General features: G+C 38.7%; 1 protein-coding gene across 1 annotated transcript in view; it reads right to left on the bottom strand.

Moving 5' to 3' along the window:
• The window catches only part of NOTCH2 (notch receptor 2), a 154,421-nt gene that overhangs the window by 59,864 nt on the left and 78,034 nt on the right, over window positions 1–16,523 (bottom strand). The window contains exon 5 of the mRNA XM_015249422.2: window positions 8,359–8,481. Coding sequence (XP_015104908.2) covers window positions 8,359–8,481 — 123 coding nt within the window. The remainder of the gene's footprint in view (window positions 1–8,358; window positions 8,482–16,523) is intronic.

The raw sequence follows: 16,523 nt of genomic DNA, 5'->3' as shown, positions 1-16,523 counted from the left end.
AGTGAGAGTGACAGACTTCATATGCTAACCAGGTTGTATAAGAATGTGTATGTGTGAGAGCATGTGTAGAAAGGGGATGGGGTGGGGAGCACTTCAGGCAGAAGGACGTATGTGTTTACAGATTTGAATAGAAGGCAAAACATGGCTTATTCGAGGCAATGAAAAAAAAAGAAAACCACTGTGGTTCAATTACAAGGCACGTATCAGTGGAGATATGGCTGGAGAGGTAGTTATAGACAGAACCTTGGAACTCTATCCAAAGACAAGGAGGACCCACTGAATCATTTTAGGCAAAGAAACAACATGATCCAATTTGTGTTTCAGAAAGCCCACTTGGCTGCTGACTGGAAAATGGACTGAACCCCACCCCACCCTTGCAGGTCAAATGCAAATTAAAGCACTGGGGAGTCCTGGGGCTCCTGTGGCCACTATGGCAACAAGAAAGTCTGCAGTGATTCCGGGGCAAATTCCAGATGCAACAGCACGAAAGATCACCCAGGCTCAGCCACTGTATGGGAGCAGTGGATGCTCTGCCAGTGCTTGATGTTCAGAAAGCTGACCCATGGCACAGAGGCTTCTCCACAAAGAGGACAAAATGGTGTGAAGCTTCTGTCTCTCTGCTAGCAAGCCCACACTCTGACTCTCTCCCCACCTCCTTGGGCTGCTGGGCTGTTAAATAGTTTACATAAAGAGCCCTTCATCTCACTGGGAGAAAGAACTAACTGTACAGGGGTTCCAAAGAGAATGAACCTACTCTTTTCATTGGGAAGCTGTCACTATGAGCAGAATGAGTAAAACAAACAAACAAAAAACAACCTGAGACCTATGGACATTTTGCAATGTAAGACAAATATATACCACTTAAGATAAAGATGAAGAGCATACTTGTGAAAAATGTGCACTTCTAGCAACTAATACACGTTAGCAAGAACTGGTTCTGTATTCTCAAGAAATTTAGATTTATGTAGGTTTTAAAATGAAATGAAAAACAATAGAGGCCATCATACTCTGCTGAAATGGGGGCAGGCTGAGGGAAAGGCAGAAATCGAGAGGACCTAGATGCAATGAGTAAATATCATGAAAATACAAAAATGCAGTTCAAATACAAATCAGAACTGTAAACTATAAAGGACAGAACTGCCAGTGAAGAAAAATAAATCAGTTATGAAGGAAAAGCTTAAAAAGCGCTCATGAAATGCAAAGGAAAAGACAAGCAGATTAAAATATTGAGGGAAAAGGTTTTAACTACGGGGAAGAATGAAGATCTAGTATAAAGCTGAAGACACAAAAAAACCAATGAAAACACCATCTTTCCTCAGGTGAGAAATTCTAAGCCTGCAGATACAGAGGTCCTAAAAGAACTAGGAAAAAACAATAGGAAATATACCTATACCAATGTTGGTTAAAGATCTGATTTTAAAGAGAGGAGAGAGGAGAAAGGAGAGGGCAAGAGGAGAGGAGACTGGGAGGGAGAGAGGCAGGAAGAAGGAGAGGGAGAGCAAAACTGACTCATAAGCACAGGACTTCCCTGTGCTACTCACTACAAGCAGCAAAGGAACTACGTTAAGGACTTCATAGGAATATAATTTCTGACCCAAGAATTCAATATATATACAAAGTGCCATTTGTGTATGAAGGCAACTAAATCAAAAGATATTTTTTCAAATATCCAAGAGCTCTAGAGATACGTTAACATATAACTTTTCTGGAAAAAAAATTACTCAGAGATGCACTCATTTGACTGAAAAAATAAATGAAAATAAAAACTCGGCAATGTGAAGGTTGTGATATAAACGTACTGGCAGTTAACACAACACAGACTAAACACAGAACTAAGTCTCAAGTATTATAAATTAGATTATAAAACAGCATAAATATCAATAATTTTAAAAGAACATGTATAAGATTTTTAAATTCAGTAATAATAATAATACTATAATATGAATTTTAAAATCCCACATCATATAAACAAAATTTGGACAGTGAATAGAAGATATAAGTAAAAGTATGCTCATTCCTCATGTTACAGAAAAGGCAATTAGTATATAGTTTCAACAGAAAAGAAGTAGAGAGATGGATTCAAATCCAAATTATTCTAAACATGTATACCATTAAAATTTAAAAAAAAACACTAAACACTATACTTTAAATCATTTCACCTCTGTCTACTGTCCTCATGGACCAATTTCCACTTTCTTGAATGACTTACGTTCTTCTCATTCTCTGCTCTCCCATCTCCCATGAAATCAACATCTGGGTTGAGGACCTATAAGATCATCTAAGCCAAGAGTTTTTATTTTTCTCAACTCAACAGACCTCCACATCCACTCATTTATCACAAACAGACTCACATTCTGGATCTCATTATAAGACACTCAATTTTCCAACTCCAAAATCTCAAACTTGGTATTTCTACTCTCTGACTATAACTTCCAATCTCCCTTCTTTCCCATTCCCAACAACTATTTCACATAATTTATTCCCCAGTAAACATTGTAAGAGTAAACCACTCCTAAATAACCCAATTCACTAACCAATCCCCTTCCAGCTGCTTTAACTCTTAGTCCAGTCAAGATTCTATGGTTGGTCACGTGAATGAAGTTTCTGTCTCCCATAGCTGCTGCCCTGTATCTCTCCCTCCCTCTCTTTTTTTTTTTTTAGCTGTACAAAGTCTTGAATATGTGATCTATACCCACTCGTCCCTTTATTCCTTCCTCAACGTCCATCTTTCTCTTTAACTTCTTGCAATCTGGCTTTCTTCTCTCCTTCATATTGAAATTCCATTTTAGGAGATTTCCAGTGACCTCAGAAATTCTAACTCTTTGCAATTATCATTCTTATTTGAGTCTCCTGGTTGTCATTCATTCAGTAGCCACCAATTGTTAAAATTAGTCCTGGGAATGGAAAATAAGTAAGACCAGTTCCTGATTCTCCAGACACTGAGTGTATTAGGCAAAGTAAGCATATAAACCAGTGTGAGCAGCAAAATAATACAGGGCATATAACAGAAACATGCAGAGTTGAGTCGAAGGCACAATTTTAAAATGCACCTCCTGACTCAGTGATGCTATAATGGCAGAGCTTCCCAACCCTCACGCATCCCCTTCTTTCACCTTCAGTCTTTGGACCCATTTCCTCATCTATTTTCTTAAATGTAGACATATTTCGCAATTCAGATCCAAACCCTCTGACCTTCTCAGTCCACACACTTTCCTTATTGACTTAATACATTTCCAAGGTAACTAAAAGCAAGACTCAAAATCTGAGTATCTAGCCTCTACCTCCATTTTTCCTTCTAAGTCTTACTGCTAAATGTTTTCATTTGGAAAATTCACCTCAAACTTGCTGCCATCTCTAGCCTATTTCTTTATCTCTGTCAATATTCCCCATATTCTCCCACTACTCTTATTTAAAACAGAAATTAACTTTTCTCAATTTTCCCTCTCACCCCAAGTACTTAGATGGTCCTCAATTCCTATCCATGTTGCTTTCAAACTCACAATTATTCCTACTTTTTAACTCCTATTGTGGTTATGTGTAGACTTCCTTATTTTTTCTAGTGAATATGATCATTCTAAAAGATAGGAAATGATATATTTCTTCTTTGTGTCTCTGAGAGCATCCATCATAGTGTATTGGATATAACTTAGTTATTCAATAAATATCTGCTATTGAAGATATCTTACAACCCTTCTGTGAGGGCTTGAAAAATCATGAATGAAACTGGATCTTTCCTGGGATGTAGCAAAAGTCAGACATGGAGTCATGGGCCATGAGGACAAAAAATATCCCTCAGTCTCATCTCCCGCATTTTGTATTGGGTCACTGTAATCACTCACCCTGTTCCCACCAACGTGACCACTATCAGCTCTGAGACCTCTGGGATGAGGGTCCTTCAGGTTAGCACTCTGGCAGTCTGCCCAAATGATAGCAAACTGAAGTGGGAGAGGAAGCAGAATTCCAGAAAACAGGCTTATTTTCATGTCTTCACATTTGAGCTGACAGCAAAGAAACTGAAATGGGAAACGCATTTTCCCATTCTCCCATGCAGAATACAAATGAAAAAATTTTTGCAGTCCCAGATACACTTAATTTCCACCCTCAACCAAAAAGCTCCATTCGTATGGTATGAAAAAAACAGAAAAGTGGTCGTGACAAAAGCCTCATTCTGGAGAATAGTTTGCACCCACTAGAGTCAGAACTGAAACAGCAGCATTGAGTTCCAAATCAAAATACCACCATGAAAAGACTCCATTTCCAGACACCACCTCTGGCAGTATGTACTTGTTGATTCATGCCAAAAATTTTTACTGAAGTTGGAGCAACTGACAGCAAAGGGAATCTTAACCAACGCTTTAGGCTCATCATGCTATAAAGGAGAGCTGAGAGAAAATGTGGTTGGTTTTATTTGACTTATATCCACCTAACTTCCATTGTTCACTTCTGCTTAGTGTCCCAAAGCACTATTCTAAGCCCAAGCTGAAATTACATTTCTGGGTTAATAACAAGCACAGGAAAATAAATCACGTCTGCCCTAGGAGTGAACCCAAAACCAAAAGCTGCCAGAGAGGAATTCGTGAGCTGAGTTTAGAGTCGACTTTAATTCTGAAGGAAATGAACCTTTAAAAGAAAAATTCAAATAACAACCTATGTAGACAAAACATTAATCTACACTATTTCAATTAATTTGGGGAACTTTTATAACCTTTTTTTTTTCTTAAGTGGATATCTGCCAGAACAGAACTCTCATAAGATGGCTTGGAGCCAAACACAGTAATAGTCAAGACATTTGTGCTCAGGCTTTATCAAATCCTTAGGTATACTTCCATTTCCTAAAGGAATATTCAACTACTGACATGTCTATAACAAGATTCCTATTAAAAAAGTAAGCCATTTGCCCAACCCCCAGCAGCAATTCCTTTCTTACACCTTGGCTTTAGTTTGTCTGAAAGAGTGGTAGCCTCTGAAGGCACAAATTAATACTATTCTAGATAACCATGTCAGGTAAAAGTGCTCTGCACTGGGCTAGAACACAGTTTTGTCCACACCTGATGTGTAAAACACACCAAAATATGGCCACCATGCTTTCTTCTAGTGAGGCCAACACAAGGTCCCCTCCAGGATAGCGCCATGTCCATCCCTACAACACCCAAGATCAGAGAGGATGATTCTACATAGTGCATCTTTGCACCTGAAGCAGTGTTGTGCAATAGAACTTTCATAGGCAATACAGATGCCGTTCTGAGTTTTCTGGGAAAAGGAAAAAGAAACTGGTGAAATTAACTTTAACATTATATTTTATGTAACAACATATTCAAAACATCTTAAAACGCTTCATAACAATTTAAGTCCCTAATAAATAAAAAAAATGTTAAAGACAACCCAGAGGCAATTTGCATTTCTTTTTTAAAGATCACAGATTTGAGCACCAATTTGGAGTTCAACAAGCCTAGATTCAAACACTGACCCAACCACTACGTGTCTTGAGTAAATTGTTTAACCACCATCGTCTGTAAAAAGAATATTTTAAAAACTCTACCCTTCATACAGTTATTGAGAGGATTACACAAAATAAAACTGTGTAATTGGCACATTATTGGGTACCAATAAACATTAGTTAACTCTCAGTCCCCAATCCCATTCACTTCTTTAGTTTGTGTAAGGCAGAAAATGCTAACCTGAATTTATTTATAGCTCTAATATCAATAGAAATAGGAACCCTACAACCCAAAGTTTTCTTTCTACTCTTCTCAGAATGAAGTGGGGCTGGGCTCATGAACAACTCAGCCATATGTTACTGAGAACAAAGGTCTGTAAAGAGCTCTAGCTACCCGTGTCACCAACAGTTCAACGACCCCATTCCCTCCCCTCAAGCATATAACAACACTAATATTAATGTGGTGAGCGTTATCACAGAGGAGTGTATGGGGTAGTAAGGGAGCCCCGAGGGTAACACTTAGCCCAGAGGGAGGTCACGGAGGGCTTCCTGAAGGAGGTAACCACTTGATCTGAGCCAGGCAGGCAAAAATGGTGAGGACTATAGGGGGAGGAGTGGAGAAGAAAAATTTACGGAAAAGAAATGGTGTGAATGAAAACACAGGACGTGGCAGATCCAGGAGAACTGAAAGCAGTTCTTATTGCTGGAAATGAAGTGCTGCTGGATGCTTGAGAAGCCCGAAGAAGCAGATGGAGCTGACGCCAGGGAGGACTTCATTACAGGAAGAACTTAGGACTCTAGCCTGTTGGTGATGGGGACAGCAAAAAACAAGGCTGTCATTGGAAATCAAAGAATTGGCATGAGTTGAAAAGGGGGAAGGAAACCTGTGGTGGGAAACCAAAGACTGAGGGTACTTTAAATGACAGCAGATTGAAAGAAATAAACCTGACACACTGAATTTACCTATCATTTCTGCCACCCTTTCTAAAAGAAGTATAAAAACACATGGAGAAAGAAACATAAGGACTTTCATAGAAAAAAAGGTATTTATTAAACATCTTGGGGCAAGAAATTTTGGAAATTTTGGTAAAATATCGTTTCACTGGGAAAGTTTCCCCCAAGATCAAGCCTTCCTAATTAATATCAAACCAAGAAACTGAGTGTAGTATCAAAGAAAAATCAGCAATGAAATCTTCAGTGGCAGTTATCATTTAATCTTCAGTGGCATCAGGAGCCTTGGTACCACACAGAGCCACTCTCTCCCTCCCACGGGGCAAGGAAGAGATTAGAATGAGGTCAAGTTCCTAACAGGTATCTCACCCTGCCCAATACCACTGTGAGGATCATTAAAAAGAGAAAAATTCAAATCTTTCCAATTAACTATTTGTCGCATAATTAACTTTACAGTAATCTTCTTATGCTGAAAAAAAAAAGACCTATGAAAAATCACCAGAGAAATGGCAAAAGCTAAGGAGAAGATAGAATATGACAGAAAAAAACAGAGGGTTGGGAGTGAAGTCTTAGGATCAAGACACCAAGAAGAAATTCTAGGGGAAGTCCAATTTTAGGGAAACCCGGTGGGAGTGTATTAAAAAAGACAGTTTAGGGATTAAAAGCAGAAATCTGTGCCCTTCCAGGAAATCATGTTATTGAAGTTTTTAGCCCCTTTAATCTTTTTCTGTTCATAGTCTACAGCTCTAAAGAGTACTCTAAATAATTAGCTGCTACAGATGAGGGAAGGCAATCCAGAGACTCTAAAGAATACCAGGTAGTAACAACAGCAATCCAAGATCAAGACTTCTTTGCTGGGCACAATCCCTCACTGGTACTGCCACCGCCACCGTAGTTTCTTCCTTATAACATTAACTTATTCTTGGGTTTCCACATTAAATCAATCACTTTCTCTCAGAAAGGCTCAGTTCTTAATCACTTAATCAGTTCTTACCTGTCTCCACTTTCAGTGAGATAAACAGATACAAACAGAAATTGGAACCAAATGTCTGCATGAAATCACTTAATTTCAAAAATACGAGGAAAAATTTGCCTAAGGCAACATCAGGAACTTCCAAGAGGTTGTAAATTTAAGCAGGACTACTCTTCTGGTGTCAGAGACAGAAAAGTTTATGTGCAAAAAGGGATACAAAAAAGGAAAAAAAAAGGCAGATGGGTGTCACAAAAATAATTTCATCAAGAGGAACTGCCCAATCCTTTGTATAATTATAGGCCACAATAAGATCATATTTCTGTCTTTGAATAAACAATAAGCTTTGAACTCTTGCAGTCAGCATAACTTACTTTCTCCCCTTTTTTTAGTTGGGAGAGAAAGGGTATTTTAATAGCCTTTTCATATAATTATGAATATATTTTGATACTCCACCAAAACTTGACAAGTTGTAGTTTCTTTCTCCTTTCCGGTTTTATTGAGGTACACTTGGTATGTAACATTGTGTAAGTTTAAGGAGTACAATGTGATGATTTGATATACATACATTGTGAAATTATTACCGTAAAAAGATTAGTTAACACATCCATTACTTCACAGTTACCATTTCTTGTGTGTATGTGGTAAGAACATTTATATTTTTGCATTTAAGTATGTTCTTTTCCTCTCAAGTACATAACAAATACCTACTATGTTCCAGGCAATGTACTGTTTTTGCCAGCTAATAGCCTCAGAGTGTGTCAACAGCGCTCTTCTCTCACATCTGCCACAGCACTTAGCATATTGCTGAGTTCAGAGTAGCTGCCCATGAATTCCTGTGCAAACATTTCTTTCTTTAAGTGAGCGTGAGGTAGCACACAGGGTTAGCACTATACCTAATGGTGTAGCACAGAGATCCTTGTAAAATAACTTCAACAACAGCCTGCCTCTGGTTACCAGTCTACGTCCCGTTCTGCCTGACTCATCACACTGTACATACCTGTCCACTGAGGGGGGCAGCGGCAGTTGTAAGTATTGACCCCATCCACACAAACCCCTCCATTCTGACACTTGTGGTTAGGGCAGTCATCAATATTCCGCTCACAGGTGACCCCTTCAAAACCTAGGAAAAGAGAAGAATAAGAGAAAATGGTAAATTCTCATACAGGTGATGTGATCTGCTCTTCTTCACAAGACATAGTCAGCAGAACAGACTGACTTCATTAGTCAAGTTCAATAGCTAGCATCTGGTCAACCCAAGCCTCACCATATAAAAAATCCCCCAATATTTTGTCTTCTCTTGCCTCAAGCATAGTTAGACAGTTAAAATGACTCATGAGGTCAATGACATGCCTTCATAGTTACCTCACAAGTATTTCAAAGTGTTTTCATGAAATAAAATCCCAGTGAAGATAAACGTCTACTCAGGACAGCTATTTACTGGTTCTAAAAAAAAAAAGTTATTAGATTTTCCCCAGCTCCATGCTAGATTAATGGGAAGAACAGATAAAAGATTACCTAATTAAATTTAAATTCCTTTTTTTTTCCTTAGGATGACTGCTTGGGAAAATCACATGGGGTGGGGGTGGGGCATAAGAAAAATACTAAACTTGAAGTCTGAAATATGGGTCAAGTTCCAACCTCACTGCTTATAAGCTGTTTAATGCATGGTAAGTTACAAACGCTGAAGCAGCTTCCTCATCAGTAAAATGAGTCTGATTTCATCTGCCCAGCCTGCCTTCCTAGGTTGTTGTAAGTGCCACTTCATGAGTAAAGTACAATATAAATATAAAAAGCTATCTGAATATGGAGTGGCATTATTACTAATTAAACTTACCAACCCTTCAATTCCTTCATCCTCCTCTCCATATTTATATCATTGCTTCCTTCCTCTTGATTTTTCCCTTTTCTGAAAAATGAAACTAGTACACCAAACTTCACCCTGTCTATTGTATGTTCCTCTGTAATTTATACATGTTAAGCTTTTTTCTTTCTCTCTCCTTGCTACCAAATCCCTTAGCTATTAAAATAGAAGACTACTAGCTTTAAAACAAGAGAAAAGTGTTCACTGAGTAAACATTCTTTTATTTGAAATACAGTATGATGAACTATTTGGCCTCTTCAAAATGTCCCTTAAGTTTCCTCTCTCACTCAAAACACTTATTGGCATTATACCAGACTACGATATAAGTGAGGGAAAGAAAGAGTCCCTGCTTTGGGGGCGTTTATAGTCTGCTGAGTGGGACAAACATCAGTTACACCTTGCTTTATTCATTCCTTACCACAAGCTATGGTGGCATTCAACATCTGCTCCGTTACACTGGAACATAGCTGGTTTCTCTGAATACAGTAGCATTCATGTAAATGCATATGAACCAAGTCACCAAAAACCCAAAACCAAAAACCCAGAGACCAAAGGAAATCACTTTGTAGAAGATGAGGATAACTGAAAGCCTGACTGAAGAAAATTCTATTTCTCCAGGTATTTGTTACTCCATCCATTCAAGTAGATGAATCATTAAGTAAGCTCAAGAAAGACTATGAAAAATTTCATACACTTGGAATTTTTAAAAATTAATCATATTACTCATATATCTGTTTAATCACATGAAAGTCTTACAAATGGACTAATGAGTCAGAAAAATGTTGAATTATTTAAGCCCACAGATCTATCAAGTATAGTCCCTGAACAACTGAGGTCTGTATTCCTAGTCTAGTACTCTTAATGGAAATATTCTTTAGAAAAATTAAAGATAGCTTTAGAGTGTGGGAGGGAAATAAGGGGTCCTGGCCCACCACTGTTAGAATTTGTGGTTTGGTGGTGTCCTAGAACTGGTATTGGTTATCCTCCACCTAACTTGATCTTCCTGGTGACTAAGACTAAATTTGGTTGACTAGGGTATCAAGGAGGTGATGAAACCTTTGCACCCAAACTATAAGGAATTGAAACTTTGACCCTGAACTTTTATTAGCCAAGGCTGCAACTAACTGAATGCACCAACCACCAACCACAGTCAGGCTGAGAAAGCAGAAGCATTTCAACATAACCACAATAGATAAGAAATAAAATGCTTTCTTTTTATAACTATTTTTGAGGTAGTTCTTTCCTGTCATTGGGTAGGTAGGTAGGTAGGCAGGTAGGTAAGAAGGCAAGTAGGTGAAAAAGTTAATTCATGATTGAAGCATGGCTTCTGGGGCCAAAGTGCCTCGATTCAATCCTCACCCTTGCCATGTGGCAGCTGAGTGAAGCTGGGCAAGATAGTTAAACTTCCTTTCCTCTCTGGGGGTAATTAACAAGGCCTACCCAAAAGGTTGTTTTAAAGATTAAATGAATTAGAAATAAAAAGCACTTAATTCAGTAAGTGGTACTGGAACAACTAAATATCTAGATGCAAAAGAATAAGTTGTAGGCATTCCTCATCCCATACACAAAAATTAACTCAAAATGTAAGAGTTAAAATTATAAGACTCTTTGAAGATAACATAGGAGTAAATCTATGTGACTTGGGCTAGGCAAAGATTTCTTAAATATGACCAAAAGCACAAGCAACAAAAGAAAAAAATAGATAGTTTGGACTTCATCAAAATTAAAAACAGTGTGTTTCAGAGGATACCACCAAGAAGGTAAAAAGACAGTCCACAGAATGGGAGAAAATATTTGCAAATCATATATCTGTTAAGAGACTTGTATCTGGGATATATAAAAAATTCTTACAACAAAAGTAAAAATACAATATACATAATATAATAATACTGAGACAAATAACCCAATTATAAAATGGGTAAAGAATCTAAATAGACATTTCCAAAGATTTGTATATCTCCAAAGAAGATATACAAATGGTCAATAAGTACATGAAAAGATGCTCAACATTAGCCATCAGGGAAATGCAAATCAAAACCATAATAAGACATCACTTCACACCCACTAGGATGGCTGTAATTAAAAAGACAGATAACAACAAATGTTGGTGAGGCTATGGAGAAATTGGGAATCCTCATTTACTGCCAGTGGGGATATAAAATAGTGGAGCCACTTTGGAATACAATCTGGCAGTTCCTGCAAAGGTTAAATAGAGTTACCACATCACCCAGTAATTCCTCTCATAAGTACATACCTGAAAGAAATGAAAACATACGTCCACTCAAAAACTTGTTCAAGAATGTTCACAGTGGCAGTTTTCAGAATAGCCAAAAAGAGTGGAAGAGCCCAAATGTCAATTAACTGATGAATGGATAAATATAAAGCAGTAAATCCATACAATGGAATATGAATCAGCCATGAAAAGGTATGAAGTACTGATACCTCCTGCAACATAAATGAACTTTGAAAACATTAAGTGCAAGAAGCCCATCATGAATGACCACATAGTATGTGCTTCCATTTATATGAAATGTCCACAATAGGCAACTCTAGAGAAAGAAAGCAGATTTGCCTGGTGCTAGGAGGAAATTAAGGGGAGGATAGGGAGTGACTGCTAAAGGGTACAGGGCTTCTCTTGGAGTGATAAAAATGAGCGGGAATTTATTGTGTCAATAGTTACACATATCTGTAAATATACTAAAAACCACTGAACTGTACACTTTAAAAAGAGCAAATTACATGATATATAAGTTATACCTCAATAAATCTGCTATATTAGGAGGAAAAGCACTTAAAACAATGTCTGATGTAAGTGTTCCACACACATTTGCTGATTCTATATATCAGTGGGATCAAAGCATCCCTTAGAGATTGTCTCCTCTAATCCCTTTATGTTACAAATGAAGCAGTGGAGGGCCACATGGCTGACTTATCCACTTTTACATGGCTAGTAGATAGGAGTCAATACTGAACCAGAAACTTAACCCAGTTTTAATCAGTTTGCTCTCTGGGACCCCAGAGTTCCCTTTCAATAATCTGAAAAACTGACCTTGGTTCAAAAGTCCCCTTGTCTGAGAAAACTGAAGCCAAATCAGTTCTCCTCCGAAGTTAAGACAGGATTTATGCTTTAAAAATAGAGATACGGTACTCTTTTGGGAAATAGCTAGCAAATTCTTGTAAGAAAGTCTACCCAAGGAGGGTGTGGGGAGGAAGGAAAAGGTTTAAGTGAGTAAGTTTAAGTGCAATCACTTCTTAAAAATATTTTAAGGTTTTAAGGGAAAGGGAAACAGACAAGTCTCCAGACCTGTGGGTGGGATGGGTGTAGCAGACTTACAGAGAGGCTCACATGACTGTACTAAAAGGATTCTACTGCTTGATGCCAATTCACATCCTTAAAAGGCCAAAAAGAAAGAAATTAAACTCAGAAGGAACATTTCAAGACTGTGCTGTTATAAAACCATGGGCCACGTAACTGATAAATGATGACAGAGGGTGGGGAACAGAAAAGTGTCTTCTGAACTTGTCATCCCACACACAGAACAGCATCTCTCAAGAGAACTTCCATATCTTTCCATTTTCAGACCCTGGGAGGTGTGATGGTGGAAAGGCTAGATGGAGAAGCACAAAGAGCAGAGCAGAAAGAGGAAGATGAGATGATATAACCAGGATTCTCCCAGACCAGGCTGAAAGTTCGTCAAGAAGAGCTTCCATCCACAGGGATGAAAGAGTGAGAAAAAATCAGGGATGCCAGGAACTGAACAAAGGCACAAAGGTAAACACCTACCGGCTACCTTCTCCCTCCGCCCTATGGGAAGAAGCCTGTCACAAGAGCAAACTGGTCCCACCTCGGTCCCACTGGTTTCCTTGGCATACTTCATCCATCCTCTGAACGGGCCCCAGTGAGCTCACTGACCCCATGAATGGCCCATGTATGCCTGCCCCACCACCCACCCAGGCTGCTGCTCCTACCTCCCTCCCTCCCTTGATATCTCCCAAATGATTTCTACTTTCCTTTCTAGAAACTAGAGAAATGCATAAAGGGTTTCAAAAGAAAAAAATTCAGAACATTAAAAATGATAGAATATGGGAATTGTCTATCACATTTAATTCATCCATTCATCAAATATTCACTGCATCTCAATTTTGTGCCAAGCACTAAGTTGGATACTGGGGGAAAAGTTAAAATGAAAGTGTCTTCTGGGAAGGATGAACTCTCAGTTTGGTAAGTGCTGTGCTAGAAGTATACAGGTTGCTGAAAGACTCTGAGGGTCTCTAATCCCCAAAGGGGTAGGGAATACAGAAGGCATTTCAGTGAAACAGGTGCCTTTGACACATCATAAGGCGTAAGTTCTATATAAAAAGGCAGGGTGGGTGGGGGAGGAAAGTGATAGAAAGCTGAGGAGTTAGCATGGGCAAAACCACCAAGCATGGGAGAACAGGAAAGACATTCAGGAACATCAAGTAAAACTGCATTTAGGGCCCAAGTTAAAGGAGCTAAAATAATGTGCCCTGCAAAATGGCATGATAATTTCTGCATCTGTTCCAGAGGAAACCTGCCAGCATATGATTAGCATAACACCCAAGAGACCATCACATGCCTGTGCATATGAGAATGCAGGAGGGAATTATTTCTAAGCGTTGTTAAGCTCAAAAACAGCACAGTAGACACAAAAGCCACAAAATGTGCTTAAGCTTTATTTTAATGATACAGGGATATTACGTATAATCAGCCTGTAAAGTACAGAGGTGGCTTATAAAGAAAAAACCTTCATTGTTTCAAGAGAACAGATCAGACAGCTTTTTATGAAGTTTTTAAAAATCATAAAGGAATAAGGAGGTACAGGAAAGAAAGAAAAAGGGAAAGTCCATCAAGGACTATCCAATCCAACTGGCAAGGCACAGCCACGAGATTCAGACAACCCACTGGTTTCTGATTATCTGTGCTACATTTTAGAATATCCACAAATACAAACCCAGTTTAACTTATTCTCTCCCCAGTAGCTGACCCTCATTCAAAAATACTGGGAATCAATGACTCAATAGTTTATTTTCTGTTTTGCTCTTCTGTTAAAATTATTCTGGCTGAGTGCCCCTCCTCAGACCTTCTGCTAAAATTTGCCTTAACGGTAGTTCGTGAAGGATCTGGATTATTAACAGCTGTTGATCTAAGGAGACGACGAAATACAGTTCCTTGGTTTGATTATATCAGTTCCTTCTTGAATATATTCTTTCCTTCTTCCCTCTTTGGAGAAACACTTCTTTCTTTGTCACACAAGATGAGTCATTTTTGCAGCTTTAATTCCCTTTCCATCAGTCTTAAAATAATACTAAAATCAACTCACAGTAACTACAGGGCCCTTCACAGGAAAAGAACTATATCTTAACCATTCAAATATAATCACTAACTTATGTGGGGTTCACTGACTTTCACAGTTGGAAAGGACTACAATTCTTTTCAGTCAGTATCAGTGTAACCAAGTACAGACGAGAAGCCAAACTAAGTCCAGGATGCACAATACCAGGAAGAAAATGAGAAGACCAAAGCTATATTCTCAACACTATGATACTGAGTACGCGTGTACCTATTATATACCTGGCATGGTTTCTAGGTGCTTGGGGTACATCACCAAACAAAAACAGAGATCCTAGCTTTCTCTCTGGAGAGGGGAGGAGGCGGCAGAATTTGGAAAAGACAGACAATAAACAATAGGCATAATGAAGTAAATTATATAGTGCAAATTATACAGTAAGAAGATGATAAGTGTTACAGAAAAAGAAAAGAAAAGGTAGACCAGGGCCAGTAATGGGTGGAAGGGAAAGGTTACAATTTGAAATAGGGTGATCCAGGGAGGCCTCTGTTAGAAGTGGAAAAAGTACTTGAAGTGAGGTGGGAAGCAGCAGCGCCTTGGGAATTGCAGAACACCTGGACAAAAGCTACTTTGCCTCCTGCTGACTTGGATTCCCCATGTTTAGAGCTGAAATAATGATTCTCTTCAAATAAGGGTGTTGTTTACATTGAGATACTGATTATTATTTTAAGCAGCGTTTCAGTCTATCGAATAGTGTGGCGGGCAACAGGGGAGAGGCAAGGAAAATGGTACTGCACTATGAAAAGAAAATCATCTCCAGGCACTATCTCCCTGTGTGGAAATAAAGTTAATACTTTCCAAATTTCACCTAGGACATAAAAACAATGAGCATAAATTCTGACACACTGTGTAAATACAGATTTATTCACTGTGTTACTGCATCAGCTGTTGTTTTGAATGCTTTTTTAATTTCCTTCTATACACTGTCCAAGCTGATGTCTTCTGTATCAGATCACGAGACCCCAAAAGGCAAGAACTTGTCTACTTTACTATTTTTAAAAGTCTGCATGATGCCATATACAGGCTGGTATGTAACAAATATTGTTTGATCTTAATTAGAAGTATCTCCTTTTCCTTACAACATGAACCTACATTTTTTTAACCCAAACACCTCTAAGCATTTAACAAAAAGTTCTGCACATTTTCAAAGCACTTTCAGGGGAAGACAAGCAGTACAGTGTGATGCAACAAGATGTACAAAGCACAGGCTTTGGAAATAACCTGCCTAGGTTTCAGGACTCAGCCCAACCACATGTCAGCTGTGCAACTTTGGGTAAATCACTTAACATCGCCAAACTTGAGTTGCTTCACGTGGGAAAGCTTGAAAAATAATACCTATCCCCAAGGTTTTTGTGTAATAGAGCTAATGGATGCAGAAGTACCTGGCACAGGGCCTGATTCATAAAAGGCATTAAATAAATGTCAGTTTCCTATTTGCCAAATCTCTGCCCCCGCCTGCTCTGCACCCCCATCCCAATCCCAAACACCACACACACACACACTTACTTCATCAGTATGTAAATAAATGTCTTGCTTTAAACTGTAAGCAGAGTGTAAGAGACAGCCAAGATCTCCTGACTCTGTCCCACTAGCCCTGGCAGCCTCTCAGCTGTGGAATCCCTGGTTATTTCCTTTCTCAAGGAGGAGATACTATTCTGGTTTGGACAGATCCTTTCCTGGACACACTCTCAGAATTCCCTAAGGTTCTTATCGTGGCTAGTGGATAACAATGCAGAGACTATGGGAGTGAATAATCACTCTCTCCCGGCTAAAAACTTCCTTTATTGACTCCTCTAACTTCCCGTTAGCATTGTGCTGCCAAATCAGCCTCCTGTTCTAGGTGACTATTAAAAGCAATGTTCTTGAAACTAAGAAACACATTTAGCCCTCAACAGTAAATTGCACTAACCTCAATTACTAGCCACTTAGGCT

Source organism: Vicugna pacos, chromosome 9 (genome assembly GCF_048564905.1).
Source record: "Vicugna pacos chromosome 9, VicPac4, whole genome shotgun sequence".
NCBI classification, from domain to species: Eukaryota; Metazoa; Chordata; class Mammalia; order Artiodactyla; family Camelidae; genus Vicugna; species Vicugna pacos.
The sequence above is the reverse complement of the archived record's forward strand: the minus strand, read 5'-3'. Positions and strand labels throughout refer to the sequence as shown.